Here is a 17412-nt window from a genome sequence, read left to right as displayed (position 1 = left end):
TAACACAAAACTTTAGAATACTGTGATGGAGCAAATTAGAGTGATGTGAAATAGGGTTGTAGTTACAACATCTAATTAGAAAGTACTGTGAATTATACACTTTTTATAGTATATAAGCTGGTTATAAATAGGACAGCTATAGGAAAGACCAACAAAAAGTTGCTTCTTGAAATCTGGTGATGCAAAAAAGTATTATAGGATCGGCTCTTGCACCAGAAACCAGACACTTTAAGGTCTTCCTGCCTCAAACCCTGGACGGCTGTTTCCCAGGATAGGAAAACCTAGTTTCTTTAGTTCCACAAGTAAGAATTAAGTCTTTCAGCTTATGTTTTCTTCTGGGCATAGACTAAGGGGTCGTTGACAACATTTTTAAAGTTTTTGTTTGAAGATGAGTTGCTTTCACTGAGAGATCATCTCCCAACCTCCTTCACCTGTATCAGCCTAGCAGATAGGGTTGCTGATACAGAGGGTTCCTGGAGCAGACGCTCGGTTCGTAACGGGCATGGCTCCACCACCTGCTTGAGGATTTTCCCTCTGGGGCACATGGGGATGGAGGTAGCAGCGGGACCTCACTGTGTAGGCTGCTGAGGTTTAGCATAGCCTGCAAATATATCTGCCTTCCTCCACCTACACGTGGACACAGGAACGGCTTTGCTGAGACAGGTATCTCAGGGCCTGGCTGGCTCCAGCATCCCTGGACTGATGTGTGAAGAAGGCAGGATGGCTCCTTCAGAGATGATGGCAACGTGCAGACCCAGAGGAACTGTCCCCTTCCCCTCTAGCACTGCTGTCTGTTGGCTGGAGGAGTCCTGCTCCTGAATGAACGCCCGGAGAGTCACTGCACTCCCATCTCGGTGCCCTAGAGGCATTTCTGTGAGACACACCGACTTGGTTTGACATTTAATAAACTGCTTTGGTTTTAATTTTCTTTCTTACTCGCCAATTAAAGCGCCTTGTTGCCATGGCAACACAAGGACATCAATAAAAGCCTGAGAAGAGCAGGGTTGTGTTACCCCCAGGAACTCACGTGGCAAAAACATCGGAGCCTCGTCTGCCCCCATTGTGCAGAGTGGCTCTGTCAGTCTGTCCGTCTGTGCCATCAGGGCTGTGGGGCCCTTCTGTTTTGACTTGGTATGAGGGAGAGAAAACATACAGGCAGGATTGCCAGGGTTTCTTTCCTGACACCTCGCCTTAGGGGGTGGAAAAGGAAGCCTAACTCCAGATAAATAGTCTTGGGCAGTGTATACAGAACGAAAAGCTTCTGGCTTCTGCCCATGCTTTCAAAGGGGTGTTGACCAGGAGGTGTGTGCTCAGGGTGTGTTGGCAGTGAGCGCAATGGCATCGCTGTCTCTCCGCACAGGGGCACTGCGACATTTTGAAGCCCAGGGATGAAGGCTTGGTGGTGAGGATGGTCCACATAAGCCATCTGCCCTCTTGGGTTGCTCTCTGCCACGTTGTGTGTCATATCTGCAGAGGCAGAGCTTGCTCTTGGAGACAAGCCATCTCCAGTGATAATGGATGGGACAGCTTTAGTCCTGTTTATTTCAGCCTGTCCTAGTCAAAAGCTCAACTTGTGGATGAGAGGAATAGCTATTCACAGAGCTAGGAGAGTACATGCAGATCTGACCTTTAGAACAAACTTTTACAGTTACGGAGATGCTACTTTTATCACTCCACTACTTGCTATAATATTTAGCATTCAGCTCGAACCAACTGCCTCTTTCTTTCCTGTAAGAGCTGGAAACAGCCATCTAAGAAGCTTTGCTGGTGGTCCTGCACGTGAAATTGGATCTCTTTCCTTTCGCACATCAAGCGCTCTATTTCTGACCGCTCCTAGCATATGTCCATCCCGAAGTAGGTGCTAGGCACCGCTTCAGATGCCCTGGATTTATAGCTGTAATTTTGTGTGTGTGCCCCAAGGTGCTGGCAGTTCAGCTAATTGTTTCACACAACGTCCTGATGTCTGGTTCAAACCCAGTATTATGGTAACCCACAACAAAGGCCAAGGGCTGGGTCTCTGTGGCTTTGGAAGAATTTCATCTCTCAGAGCTAACACCTTTACTGCAAGCATTAATGGGCACTTTTCATTAGCAGCCTCCCCTTCCAGGCCAACTGAGAGGAAACAGAAATTAAGTTGGTGTCCCCCTGTGACGTGCCCGGACTCGGGCTGCCATTTGCAAAGGGTGCTTGAGTGAAGCTCACCTGAATCCTGCCACTTGCCTTGGAAGGAAGCACCGATACTTCCCCCAGCTCCTGCCCCAGAGGAGAGGAGTTGTCCGGTTCAGCAAGGAAGAAATAGAGCAAAGTCAGCATCACCCCTGCCCACCTGAGAAGACCCCACTCTTTAGCCTGCGGATGATCACCCCTCTGCTAGAACAGCCAAGAGAAGAACCCAGTTCAGTGCTGGTGGGTGGGATAGGGACGAACGGTTCACTGGAAACTGTCCTGGCACTATTAAACCTCCTTTGCAGTGTTGAGTGTAGCAATCTGATCAGTAACTCCCGGTCTGAACCAGGAACTGCATAATCAGTATGAAGGGAAATCTGATTTTTTCTGGCTCGAGGAACTTGCTGGACTAATTCTTCCTGATCCCAGGCAATACCCTACAGCTTCTTACAGAAAAGGGCTTGTAACCGCATGGTGTGCTGGTGCTGCCTGATGCATATAATAGGGTTTGTAAGGGCTGCTGGGGAGAATATCTGTTTACATCTGGAATTTAACTTGCAGAAAGCTGGTGCTTTGCAGTGGACTTGGCTCCTGAGCTCAGTTCTCTTCCTAAAGGGTCACTGAAGACTCACTAGCACTGGAACTAATTCCTGGTAATCTCTTGGAGGATTTCAAGGCAAGTCAGATAATGATAGTGTGGGGTGATAGGCTTCCCCTCCGCATCAGCCCTCGCTGTTTATTTGCTGCCCACTCTTTCCTTGCAAAGTTGATGGCAAAGGAGAAAGGGACATGGTGCAATAGCCTGTCCACTCCCTCCACCCTTTGTGCTCTTGGATTAGCCCAGAGAAATGAAGCTGAAAATGCATGCTGACAAAGCAGCATGACCCCAGAACTGGGGTCTCGCATGCCCAGGATTTTAGGGGACAGATGATTCGTGGTGGAAAGGCAGCTCAGAGCCGCTGCCTGTGTGGATTACTATTAGCAGCTCTGTCCTCATCACATTTCTTCTTTTTCCAAATAAATGTATCGGCTGATCATGCTTTCTGGTTTAAATGTGCTGGGCATGGCTCGCTCCTTGGCCTTACCGTGCAGCGGTGCCCAGGGAAGGACCGTCGGAGATGTCTGCATGCAGCAGCGCGCATGGCTTGTGGTTGCAGGCTGCTGGGGGATGTTGAGTGCGGCAACTGCTTGAGCAGGGCCAGGCTTTGCACCCTACAGCTCCTTCAGGAATGGGAAGAGGGCAGCCAGAAAAGGGGTGTCAGCCCAAGAGGTGGCTTTTAAACTGATTCAGTATGGTAAGATGTCTGTGCGTACAGCCCATGACTGTGAAATGAGCAGAGGTGTAGTTTGGGCCCAGCTCCTCTTGGTTTCTGAAACCTCATGGCCTGACAGCCTTGATGCTGAAATTGCTCAGAGTCCTCACGCTTGGGGACAGGCTTCCTCTTCCTGGTACACAATTCAGGGCTTTAGGGTTGGGATTGTTCTGTGCACGTAAATTTTTTGCTTGGATCACCAACAAGAAATAGAAGATGCTCGTCGCTTAGTCTGCAACGACATAAAGAGCAGCTGAGCCCTGCAGAGCCTTGCATGCTGCTACAAATCGTCCAATAGCCTTCCCTGAGGTTTTGTTCTTGGAAAGAAAGTTGAGAAAATAAGGATTTTTGCCTACTCACTTGTCACAAGACCAGCCTGAACTTGGCTCATGATCCACTGTAATGCTGAATATGGTCTTTTCAGCCTTGGTACCTCTTTTGCCTCTGGAGTAAATTAAATAAAGAAGCCTGCAATAGCGGCAGGCGCACACCAAGTGCAGACAGCAGATTTAAGCCATGTCGTTTCCTGGGTGAAGGATCTCACCAGTGGAAGTGAGCATGGGAAGACACACGCGTGCCACAGCAGCTAAGAGAAGCAGAACTTGAACTTGCCAGCAAAAAGCTGTGCGCCTTGGGAGGGGTTGCCTGCAATGCGCATCGAGGGAAGCTGTAGTAAAACAAAAGTCTGTTTAAAACTAAGGAACTCAAACAAGGACAGCACAAATATCACCGGTTAGAAACCTTTGCATGCCTCATAAATATGGTAGTGGAACTTGGCGAGAGAAAAGCTTTCCGAAGCTTATAGTACCAACTAAATTAAGGAGAATAAAAGCCGGAAGAAAAATGGCTTTGAGACCTTTGGCTAAGGTGCTGGTGAGGTGGTGAGGAAAAACTAGCCTAAAATTCCCCTGTCTTTGGCACCCACAGAAATGTCACACTGCGCCTCCACATAGGCTGTGTTGCCAAACCTGCCCTGCATAAAAGAAAAAAAAGTGCACAAATGCGATGACATGTAGAAGGGAGAAATGGAGATGAGACCTGGTTCTCACTTGGAAGAAGCTAATTCATAACTTTACAGGACTAACTCAAACTCACTGGATGGTGACTACTGGGATCTCTTCTCAGAAAAATTTTCCTTTGTTGCCTGGAATATCATCTACGAGCACTAAAAGCTCTCATAATTTTAAATAAAAACTCAATAAAATTGGCAAGCCAAACATTCTCCTAGCCTCAGAAAACGCTCTCTACTTCTCTGCCGCTGCCTCCTGTTGCTCGGCTTTGATCGCGCGGACGGACAGGCACGGGTGGGAGCTGGGTTGAGCTGCGCTCCCAGGGGAGCGAGCACGGCTGTGTCTCGCTGTGCCCTTCCGGGGAAGGCTTGGCAAGGAGGTTTCCTCCTCTGGAGCACAGCAGCTGCCGGCAGGTAGGAGGGAACAGGATGGGAGCCTCTTTGCTTCCCAAACCTGTGAAGAGCTATTTTGGAGCTTTAAGTCTGTTTGCATCTTCTCTCGTTAATAGATGCTCGCTTCCTCTGTGCAATACAATCCCCTCCCATCCCTACTTGTAAAACCTCTTCAAATTGGAAGCAATTTCTCTGGAGGATAGTCTTGCTCCTGTTTTGCTGTCAGCCTAACTAAAAAGTAACTGGTTGTATTCAACACGGCCCAACAGCCTAGATACCTGACTGAACATCTGTAACGTATATCCAGCAGGTAAGATCGGATTAGTAAACCCCCTTCCCATAAAGGAGCAAACATCTGCTCAGGGATAGTTTCAAAATACAGAAAGATGGGTTCACAAGTGGATAACAACCATATAGCTAACTGGAGCATGTTACTGTGAGACTTCCTATGTGTCACTTGATTCCCCATTCCCATGATCTCAGTGTAAATCAAGAGTAATTCGCCTCTAATCAATGGAGTTAATCTAGTCTTAAACCAATCTATAGGAAAATGAGGACTTAATTTTAAACAGCCAACCTAGGGGAATTATTTCTCATCAAGGGACAAGTATCTAGCAACAGTCATGCCATCAACACAGATACAATATGCTGCAAACCAAAAACTCCTACAGCCCTGGAAAATGAAGAGCACAGCAGAAAGGAGGAAATTTGTTCAAAGCCTGTGGGTGAGATTTTCTTTGGCTCCTGAGTAGGTTTTGACACTCAGGAGGGATGCATTGTGCTGCCTGGAGTGATTCCGGGGAGATGTGCCGTGGATGTGGGTCTCTGCCGGGGAAGGATGAGGCGTCCTGGGGCCCCCAGCGACTATCTATCAAAACCCCTAAACCAGGCACAGGCTGATTCGCATGTTCTGCGCTTTTTTCCTGCACATTTTCTCTCTCTGTCTTTGACCACAAGGCTAAACATTGCCACAGTGCAAAATGATACTGTTTTAGAGCAGCTCTTGAGGCTTTGTTGTTTCTCATCTTCCTCTGGAGCTTGACTCTTTCCTTCCTTTGAATGAAACACCGGGAACTCCTGCCTGGCCTCCCACCACGGCAGTCCTGACCTGGGTGAATGGCATCTGTGGGCTCCTGCTGCCCTGGGTGAGGCTAGTCCCTGCTGCACGGCCAGACATCCTCACGCCCCACTCAGTAGGTGAGGCTGATGCCAAAGCAGTAATCGTAGCTGTTAAATGAGTTCCCATGTGGTATCTTTAATCAGTTATTACCAATGTACACAATACTGATTAATAGCCTCAGTAAAACCTGTATTTGGGTAATAAAGTCTTCATGTGTGGCAGATCTTCTGCCATCCCCATGATTGATGCAGTAGAAGGGACACGTTCAAGGTACTGCCATCCTGCTGTGCCTCTGCTTGGGGGAAGGCAGCCGTCCCCGCGGTGGCTGCAAGAGCTCCCTCCCCGGCTGACTCACCCAGGCTACGAGGAGCAGCCCCTCGCTTTGGAGGGACAGGTTTCCCCTTAGGAGGAGCAGAGTGGTGTGGGGCTTGGGTGCAGCATTGGCACTTTTTAATTTCCTCAAGGGCAGTGTATCGGCTGGGAGCCTCTGTCTCCTTGCCTCGCCAGCTCAGCAAAATTCCCCTTCTGAAGGATGGGACTTCACAGCCACAGGCCACAAAATGGCTTCTCCACTCTGGTCTGTTCCCCTGTCCGGGCTAATTTCAGCGTGTGAAGGGCCTGGGCTGTCAGCGAGGCCTCCGCATGCCTCCCCGCCGGAGCTAACAACGAAACCTGCTCTGCACAGAGCCCGAGGTGGCTGAGTGCCCGGGTTCAGCTGTGCCCTCGGACCTGGTGCTCTTGCAAGAGCACCTGATGTCGTGTCCCTTGGGGGGCTGAACTGCTTGGGGATCTGTGGCCAGAGCAGACCACTGCAGGAGAATATTGTGTCCTAAGTTTATTAGCACCCGGTGTAAGCAAGGACCATGTTCCCCGTTCCTCCTCTCCCACATGCCCGGGCACAGAGAGGCAGCTTCTCTGGCTCTACTTCCTCCCTCCCAAGCTGTCCCAAGCCCAGCCTGCTGGTGCTTTTGCTCTGTTGGAGCAAAGACTGCACTATCTCTCACCACTATCCGTGAATAAACATCAAATGACAGAGCCAAAGGAGAGGTCCCTTCCCAAGACACTTGTTTTATGCCTTTTTGTGAGTTACACACCAGAGATCTGTTTAAGGCCAGGGATGCCCTGTATAAATGTTTTCTTTTTACATCTGGAAACATTCATATAATAGGAACATTGTAGAAGGCATTCAGAAAACAAATATTTTAAATGGCACTCTTAAAACTGGTGAGTAAGCAGCATGACTCAGCAGCACTTCCCAACACTTCCCAGAAGAGATGGAAATAAATCCACTTAATAACTGACATGTATTTGAAATGTGCTGAGTAGTTTGTAGTTATCTGCAATTGCTGCTGGGAGAGCTGACTTGCAATCATACCTGAAGACAGCACCCTGCCTGCATCAGGCTGTGGCCAGATGCAACCTGAACTTCAGTCTCAAACACGGTCTGACTTTCTGGAAGGATTTTAGCGAGTGCCCGATCACCCATAAGGTCAGAAACACGTATAAGCATCTTTGAAGCCTCCTGAAACAGTGGCATGTGTTTAACCTTAATGCCTCAGTTGCGCAGTACATCAAATAACTAGACGTCTTTTTTGTTCTGGCTTACGGGTCCTTCAATCCCTTTATGGACAGAAAGGCTCTAGAGAAGCACAAACAGTATCTGACTGTGTTCTCCAACACCAGATGCTACCCAGGGCAAGGCCACTGCTGTCTGCTCTGCGGGGAGTGGCTGCGCTGAGCCCCATCGGACGGGCTGAAATCCACCTTGGCCAGGCTGTGCCGTCCTCCGGGAAGGAGCGGATGGTGGTGCGGAGCCGGCCCTTGCCTGACCTGCATCCCACCCTGGATCCAGGAGCTGCCAGGAAGCCCCTTTGCGGCAGCAAGGAGGTTTTCACCTTCTCGGGGCTCTGCTCCAGCTGTGCTCTTCTGCCAAATATTTTTGAACACCTCATCTTTTGTGTTGGCCCACTCTGGCGCTTTCCAGGGGCTCCCAGAGAAGCCCTCTTCCACCGGTATCTTGTGGGAATGGAAAGCAGCACCCCACCTCTCATTAATTCACCGCAAATGTCACAGTCCCGTGGCTGCTTCGCTCTCCCCTGTGTGCCGAGTGCTTCCCTGTCACACCACCTCCCTGGCAGCCCTAACTGCGGCTGCATTTGAATAACAAATCTCACAGGGGAAGGCAGGCAGCCCTTCTTCCAAGGGAACAGGGTTGGGTTTTTTTCCTTCTTTTCAAACTAAAAATACTCCCTGCATCATCCAAAAACTCAGTATCAAACACATAAAGCTCGTGGAGGAAAAATACATCCCTCTCTCAGTGAAGAGAGAGCTTGTAAGCAAGGAGCAGGAAAGACTAATCTCCCTATGGCACAGGGTCTGCATTTTCACAGGTGAACAGGGATGTTGGACAATTTTGGGGGAAGTGGGGATCCTTTTCAAGGATCCTTTGGAGAACTAGTGGTGTTCATTACTCAGAAATCAAGCCTGAAATGGCAGCTGAAAGCAGAGGCACTAGGAAAAAAAAGCAGCTCTGAAGAGGTTGTGCTTTCTACCAGGCAGAGAGCAAACAATGCCAGGAGAATTCATCTGACAAGCTTTTCTCCTGGTGGCTAGCTGAAAAGGAAGGCAATACTCATAAGTTAAAAATCACCTTTCGGGTATTTCCTGTTTTCACTGATCCTGCCATACACAAACGTCCCCAGACCTCTTTTATCCCTCCACACTTGTAATGCCCAAAGGGCTGGGTGGCCCTTCAAGAGCAGGTTGTCCTGATGTCTCCTGACGGCATGGAGAGAAGAGGGAAAGCGCTATGAGCCTGAGCCTGTGTCCGGCTGGAATTCCCCTTCCTGGCACCAGTAACTGCTGCCTTGTCCTCTCACTGTGTCTCTCTGGGAAGACTCAGGCATCTTCTTTAAAGCTCTCTTCAGATGGTGAAAGATCTGATTAGATTTAATCTGGAGCTTGGAGTTGGAGCGAGATGCCTGTGGTCTCTCTCTTATCAATGATGCCCTGAGACACCTCTTTCCCTCCTCCATTTTTCTTCAAAAGAAAATTAAAAGGCTAATTTTAATTGATGGCATTTGTTCTGACCAGTGATTTTATAGGACGGTTAGCTATAAAGCTAATCTCACAATTGGGAAGGCGGCATGGATGGCAAGTGTCACCAATCTACAGTGCCTGGCTGATGCCAAGCGCTCACCAAAGAAACAGATTTGAGTGGCATTTTAAGGTGTGATTGCATCACTTATTCTCATCTGGCTCACTTAGAAATGATGCTGAAGTGCATCAAAATATTTTTTTTCCCTAGAAATGTATTTCTTAGGAACAGGTTTCTGACCGCACAGAGGGACTGGAAGACCAGGTGAACTTCTATTCCACCCCGTCCCCCGACTGCTGCCCATTCACCACCAGCCCACGGCGTCTGGGAGAACCCAAAAAGCAGACCCAGTGTTTACTTTTGCGTGAGGATTAAAGCGTTGCCATGCCAACACCGTAGATATCATCCTGAAGCAGGACCAATGTGCAAAACATCATGCTGGCACATCAACCGCTCAGCAAGGTGGCACCTTCCAGAGAGCAGCCTTCCACACGACACGCGTTTCCAACTTGCTACGCGACTGCCCCCACTCTCCCTGCCTCCTTACGGCTCCATTTCACACGGCCTTTTTTCATTCTTTAGGAATTTTAACTAAAACTGGGTACTTTGGGCCACACTGGGGAAGTCTGGGTTTTCAGAGCTCTGTCAGTGATTGATAGTCTTCTGCTGGCAGAAAGGTTAGCTGATACTGCCTCTGGGTGCAGCGGTGTCCGTGCAATCCAGTTGCTAGCCTAGAGCACCCAGCTGTTTCCACTGCTATCACATTTTCTAGGCTATTTCTATTTGAATCCCCATCCCTCCCCTTTTCCTCAGAGCCGGTATCATCTCCCTCCCTCACAAACTCAGGATTTCTTCCTGCTCAGAAGCACTGTGACATGTTTGCAGAAGACTGGGATTCTGACTCTTTTTCATCATCACTACTGCTGCCCTATAAATAGCTGTGTAATTCGTCTGGTGCCAGAGCTAAGATCACATTTTAGCCCTAAATGAATCGCCAGTTTTCTATTGTAATTACCCAGGTTGGAAAGGAGGACAGATTGACAAACTTAGCCTAAGTAAAACTCTACATGAAGACTTGGCAGCCTCTAACCCTACAACCTGCTTATTTAATTGGATGGCTCTTCTAGGCCTAATTCTGTCTGCGAAAGCAAGCCATGATGTGTTTATAGCCATGACACAAGCTTATTTTGTCTTCCTTCTAAACGCTACCTTTATTAGTAGCATGACTACAGCAAACCAGACACCAGTTCTGGGGTGATCTTTTTTGCTACATGAAGATCATCATATGTTATTGACTCCATGACCACGACTTCAGCTTTGCAGGAGCGCAGAGCCAAGCTGTGCTGTTGCTGCTGCAGCAAAGCAAGGTCTCCCGTGTCCGGCCACAGGTCTCAGCCAACTTGGCTGGGATCTCTCCTGATGATGAGTGAGTTTGACTCTCCCTAAGAGGTAGAGCAAAGTGGAAGTAGACTGTTTCAGGCTCTTTTAGTTGGTGCAATGGGCTATCATAAACTGTCTTCACGCTCTGCTGTTACTTTACTGTGACCATTTATTAGAGAAAGATTTTGTATGTTCAGGGGCTCAAGGGATTTCTAAAGGAGGAAAATACATTAGTGGGATGTGGAAGGCACAGCTTTTGGTTAGAGAGACTCCAGAATTGGCGCAGCAGGGCTTGTGGGTCATGCACCATGACCATGCAGGCAGAGCTTACTCTGGGCTTTCCCTTGTCCTTTGCTGTCTCCCTCTTTCTCCCGCACCCTCATTTTGCAGCAATGATTCCCAATACATTGGCCATCTCAGCCAGCAACAACAAGCCTTTCTTGAATGAGCCAACCATCTCCCTGGCAACAAGACAGGCTGTGAAAATAACAAGTGCTTTCCTTTCTGTTTTATGTTACCCACCTCTCAAGAAATGCCCCGTCTTTTATTTGTCTCCACCGCTCAAAAACATGAATGATGGTAACTGAAATGCACCTCGTGGAGGGAGGAAGAGGGAGGTGCGCGAGAAAGATGGCTTTGATCTTAATGGAAAAGAGTGACAGATCTTTACTCCTTAGCGAAGGGCAGGCTGAAATATTTGTCCGGCGCTGTTACAGTGATGAACTCAGCAGACCCAGTACAGCAGGAATGGTTATATGCATGCTGTGGCTATTGCATGCAGTGAGCAAGCAGACTTCAGCTGCAGCTGGACATCCAGACAAATGCCGACACCAGGCAAAAATGGGGTGGCTAATGCCCCCTTTATTCCATTTTCCCTTTTCTCCCACTCCATCCTGCTTCTCTACATAGCAGCCCTAAGTTCCGCTTCACCGTGGTGAAGTTCCCATTGCTTACAACAGCAGACCAGCAAGGGTTGGCCGTACCCTCACTGCAGCGGCAGAAACCCAGGAATCCTGCGTCCGTCCCCCAGATCACCTCATCAGCTACCGGTCAGCAAACAGAGGCTTCCTACCAGCACGGCAGTCCCTGATAAACCTCGCCTGCCCTCCCCAAACTTATTAGCAGCTTTTTTGCATTTCTCAGAGAGCTTGGGTTAGGGACATGCAGTAGGAGCCAGCTGGTCTAAACAGATACCTGCCTGAAATGAAGTAAAATCCACAAATATCTTGAGCTGACAAGTAGAAAAAGCCAGTTACACAGGAGCAGGTCTTAGGAAAGAGGGCTCCTCCCACACGCTGCTCCCCTCCAGCGACTGGAAGGCAGCAGGTGACAGTGGCTGCGTCCCCGCACCTGCCACTGCCTTCAGTCTTGCCACCGCCTTTGGCACGCGCGGAGGGGATGGGGCTGGAGGCACCAGGCTTCTGCATGCACCCCGCTGTTCAGAAGCAGGTTAGACGCAGCTCCGGTGCACGTGGGCCCCTTTGCCAGCCGCCTCGGGTAAGCTGTTCAATTACATTAAACAGATTCTTTTTAATAGTACTAGCCAGTATTTTAAAATGTCCCAGGTACATCTTTGTTTAGCTCACAGTTCAGGAGTTACACACTGTATACAGCATAAGGTCACGACAGACACATTTTGCCACAAAGCCTGAAAGAAAAAAATTCCCTATCAAATTTTTTTAACACTTTAGCAGCTTTTTAGTTTTCCCTTTCATAGCTGAAGCAGAGACATTTCCAGACTCCCACTGGGAAAAAAGTTCAATGTGAAGGTCAGCGCCTGCCACCTCCGGACCCCAAGCGCTGGACCTGTGACCCTGCCACCTCAGGCACTTGTATCTGAGCCACGCGACTGATACTGGGATTCTCTGTTGAGTAATTTCTGAACAATGTCAGCCTGTTTCTGTCTGGTTTATGCTAATATGAACATGCTCTACAGCTGGTTTCATACCAGCCTGCACGGGTGGCATGCTTGCCCAGGCAGGCTCATTGCAGCCCGGGACCACTCCAAGCTGCGGACACCCCCAGACCCCCAGCCTGGCTGCAGCTCTGTGTTTCACCCGAGTGGGATTGTAGGTGCTGCATTTCCAAGCAGCTTCCGAGGTCAGCGGTGACCCGCTGGGGAGGAGACTTTACACTGCTTCTGGCTGGGATTTCTGAAGCTGGATTTCGGAACTGGTTCTTCAAATGCAGAGATAAAAATCCATCACTTCCCTGCCCTTCCTGCTTGATCAGATCCAAACACTTGTACTGACTTCTAGGTTCCTAGCTTTAAATCTCCATTACCCGTTTGCTCCACCTGGGTACACTGAAAGGGAACCAGTGAGGAGTTTGGTTTATTAATACATTTGCACTTTAGAGAACCGTTTAATCCAGAGGCTACATGTTACGGCCTGACTCTTTCCTGCCTGTTAATCTGATTATAAAGGTAAGGACTGAGTAGTGCCCTACAGGCCAGCTGGAGGGTCTTGAGTAGCCAGGCGAGACCAAGCCTCTGCCCCTCTTCCTTTGTGTAACCCCTTGCTCTTGGCTAGTCAGGGATCCAGACCTAGGGCAGTGATGGCCCTGGAGATGCTGCTCCTCCCGCAGCCGGCTCCTGTCTCCTCACCGACCGCTCCTTTTTCGCCTGCCCTCTTGCAACATGGAAAGGATTTGTGACTTTGCACTTGCACAGCTTTTCTGGAGTTTCAGACTGACCTTCCGGGCTGTGCGCGGTGATAATGTGCCAGGAGCTGGCAGGACGTGCTCCTGCCTCCCTGCGCTGAAGGATACGAAACAAGGACCTAGGTGCTGCCCGCAGGCCATGAACTTTTCATGAGCCAGGCACAGATGCAGGAAAACCCACTCCCCTGAACAAGCACGTATAACAGTGAAATCCTACACGCAGACTGTTTTGTTCTTAACCTGGGGACAGGTCCTTATCAGCAGAGAGGGTCAGCGAGACCTGGAGCATCGGCTTTTGTGATTTATTTTGTCTTTTTAGCTCGTACTTCCTACATTGGTCTCACTTTGACTGACAAAATCTAAGGGGTTTAGTCTGGACTCTTCCTCTAGTCTTTCACTTCTATTAAACTAAATACTGGAGGTATAATTACGGGCAGGAGAAAAATGAGAACAGTGAGAGAGGATTTGGTTATTTTACCTCAATAACAAAAGCACAAATCATCTCATTCACATTTATTAAGTAGAGGAGGGGGTTTTTTTGCTCCAAACATTGTCAGGGTGCCATGTGGAAGGGATGCAGGGGCAGATGCATCTCCCATGAAGTCGGGCTGGGGAAAGCTGTAATAGCCTAGCAGTCCCTGGGGAAAACCTGTCCTGGGCCCGTGCCCCCTCCTTCCCTGCTGCTGAATCAGGCTCGAGCAGCCGCAGCCCTGGCTCCCCTTCCTGAGCTCCCTTCTCTTGGGGGCTTAAGTGATGAGTAGGGGAAAATCCCCCACTAAAAGATTTGCATTGGAAACCTTTGGCTGAGGAATGACTTTTAAAATAGAAAAGCTTTGCTTGAAAAGGGATGAACCATGTAGCATAATACTCAACAAATCGCCTGTTTAATGGCCTCTCTTTATAGCAGCTGTGCGTTAATAACAAAAGCGGGGTAGCAGAAGCCATGCGCTTCTTTGTAAGATTAAAATAAATACTATTTCATACTAATACCAGCAACTTTCTGTGGAGGCTGACTAAGAGAAAGGAGCAAGTGGAGACCACGGCCTGAGAGACTTCATTTCTTTCCCCTTTGTCTACTGCTGGATGAAGGAATATTACTCCCATCTACGAAGGGTGAAGATACTCTGAATCAGCCCTCCCAGACTGTTGTTTGGTTTATAGTGGTTTTTTGCAGGCTTGTCTATACACAGTCAGCATGACAATATTGTAAGACAGGAGTAACTCCTCCAGGACTACATACCTTAGGGGAAACTAGGTTGGGGAGAACTTAATCTAACTTGCTTTTTACTTTGCAAGGAGTAACTCAGGATCGCTACTGCCATAAAGCATAAATTGAAACAAGAGTGGTTCACACTAGACATAAGGAGAAACCTTTTCATCCTGAGGACAGTAAAGCAGTGGACCAGGTTGCCCAAAGAGCCTGTGCAGTCTCCATCCTTGGAGGATCTTGGACCCGACTGGATAAAGCCCTGAGCAACCTGTTTTGACCTCAGAGCTGACCTTGCTTGAGCAGGAGGTTGGGCTAGACACCTCCTGAGCTCCTTTTCAGCCTGAGTTATCGTATGATCCTAGGAACATTTGGCATCTTTTCCAGAGGAATATGAACAGACGCGACATTTTGTGCAGCCCAGTACTCCGTATCTCATTCCTGGCAGTGCTGATAACAGCTCTGCCCCTCCACACCCCACACTTTGCCAGGCCTGGCACTAAAGCAGTGCTGAGTTTCCCTCCTTGAATTAGGACTTCAGGCATTAAAAAAAAAAAAAAAAAAATTTTACATTTTAAAGCTGTCTGCCACAGACTATTTATCAGACATGGAGAATGATTTGTTTCTGTTTTCCTGGGCATAGGTTTTTAGCTGAGACAAGATACGTTGCCTTGCTGAGAGCTGAGTCACCGAGTAATCAACAGATTAATGTATTCAGTTCGAAAGCCATCAGCATTAGTTCTCGGCAAGCTCACAAGAACTCCATTATGGTATCATCTCTACGTTTGGGATGGAAATGTCTCCAGGATTTAGAGTTCCTGTGGGAAAAATCCCTAGATGCAAAGAAATCAAAATACCCCTTTGCAATTGGGAGAAATAAGGTACCTCTTCATACAGTAACACCACAGCAGGATTTTGGCATCCTTTCTAGTGAATGCTTTTATTATCAACCCTCAGATAAGGAGTTTGGGGTGTGTCATACATCTGTCATTTGATAGCTACCTAAAAATAGTCATGACAAACTCAGTGGCATATAGGACTTTGCCTTTACCAGGTCTTTAATCTGAAATTATTTTATTTCCAGTGAAACCAAGTAGTTTTACTTTCTCTGGGATGGCAGCATGCAAAAAGGGTGGTCTTGACTTTGCTAGAGCTCTGAGTTTCTCCATGTGGGCTTGGTCTGAGCCAGAAATGCAAAAAGGAAAGGCAGAGGCTGGCAGGGGCACCTCACAGAGGAGCCACTGTTTAAAAATAGGGAGCTGGTTAAAGCAACAACAGAGTAGCAACTGTAAAAGGACAGGCTGCCCTAGGTGTGTGGCATGAGAAGGCTGCCAGACAGCACATAGTTATTCTGATAAGACACATGCTAACGCTGCTGCCTAAGACCCTGTCCATCTGAACCTCACCGAAGTAATACATCCCCTTGTTTGCAAGCGAAATTGCTGTTTGGGTACACTTGAATGGGGAATGTGTGAGTAAAAGCCAGTCAAGCCCCCCAAAAGTCAAGTTAATCCTAAAAGCTTTCCTATATTAGCAGGCTGGTGGAAGTGATTTGAACAGCAGCAAGACTTCTCCCTGAGACATTTCTCCTTGCAGCCTGTGTATTCAGCACATGCACAGTAGACAGGACACATGTTTCCCCAAGTCTGTCAGCGCCTCTGTCTAGGCTGTCCCTAGATAACCGAATTGTTTTTGTACTGGCCTGGCTAGTGCCAGGGCATGAGAGATTGTGGCTGTTGTGACACAGAGGTCCCCAGGGCTACACTTCCTAGCGCAGGTGTTCAAATGGGATGTCATATGCAATTGTGCTTATGCCTCCATTTGTTGCACAAACTGCATGTGCGATAGGCATACAACGGTGATGTAAATCTTCCCCCCTCCCTCCTCTTCCCTCCAAGGCATTCAGATTGTGCAAATGCCTCCTGTTTGTGCTCTGCAGTCTCCAGGTGCTCAGCTCTCTGTACCCAAGCAGTGGTGATTTTAACTTACCCGTCGCTCCTTATCACCGTATTCGATGCCCAAGGTATCCATGGCACGTACAATAGCTGCCAGTGACTGTATAGTGTTGCTGTACACCACTGGCTTGTACTGCTTCACGTCTTCTCCAGAGAAGCCATCCTCATGGATGATCCTGAAGAAAATGCAAAGGACAAAAACCTCTTGAGAATGTCATTTCAATGGGGGAGACATTTAAAAGAGCTCTGTGCTCTTTTGAAGAGCACATCTGCTAGCTCAATTCACTTAATTTAGTCAGCATTTCTTTTTAAACCTTTCTGGTTGTTCACCCGTAGTCTGTCTGAGCCCAGTGCCTGGAATTAGCATTCCTTTTGCTCTCTCTCAAGGAGGTTTTGTGCAGGGTCGGCACATAGGCTCTCTCTCTCCCAAGTGAACTGCAAACGCCGGAGCCTGGAGAGCCTCGTGTTCGCGTGCCTACCGATCAAAGGGGGAGGTTTCCAGGTCCGACATTACCTTTCCTGTCAAGGGCTATGGAAATATGTTCAATGCTTACAATGACCATCAGATCAGATTTTAACCACTGAAACAAGTGACAGGAAACCCTAGTTCTTGTCTAGTCCTTTTCATAGTAACTCCTGGGGTGCCTTACAAAAGGAACCAGAGTCGAAATACCCCTGTGCGCATGGGGAAACAGGCAGGGATAGGGGAAGTGACTTAGTTGTGTAGCACTTAAAAGTATTTACAACCCTTCACACCTCCTCCCTCCTTCCCTCTCCTTTAAAAACAGTGCTGAGCATTTTGCCACCTCAAGGCATATTATGTTATCCCTTCCTGAAGCGACACAGGAATGAGACCCACAGTCCTATCAGCTCTGCGCGCTGGACACTCTGCGTTAGTCTCTATCAAACTCCACAAAAGGAACTATGTGATGGAGTGAGTTCTTGCAGTCCCTTGCTCAGGTCAGAAAACTGACCCCTGACATTTCTTCATCTCTAACTCAAGAACTAAGCCTGGGTGTGTCTAGAAAACAGCTAGGATTTGCAGAGCTAATCGTGTTTGACAATAATTCTTCGCAGTGAAGACATAAGTTACGATCCTGTCTCTTAAATA

General features: G+C 48.3%; 1 protein-coding gene across 2 annotated transcripts in view; it reads right to left on the bottom strand.

Annotated features, from left to right (window-relative positions):
- Positions 1-17412, bottom strand: part of LOC127020961 (guanine nucleotide-binding protein G(o) subunit alpha) — a 133605-nt gene that overhangs the window by 66746 nt on the left and 49447 nt on the right. For both annotated transcript variants that reach the window (XM_050903833.1, XM_050903832.1), the window contains exon 3: positions 16336-16477. In XM_050903833.1, the coding sequence (XP_050759790.1) occupies positions 16336-16477 (142 nt within the window). The remainder of the gene's footprint in view (positions 1-16335; positions 16478-17412) is intronic.

The sequence above is a fragment of the Gymnogyps californianus genome, chromosome 12 (assembly GCF_018139145.2).
Source record: "Gymnogyps californianus isolate 813 chromosome 12, ASM1813914v2, whole genome shotgun sequence".
NCBI lineage: Eukaryota > Metazoa > Chordata > Aves > Accipitriformes > Cathartidae > Gymnogyps > Gymnogyps californianus.
Note: the sequence above shows the minus strand (reverse complement) of the source record. Positions and strands in the feature narration are given on the sequence as shown.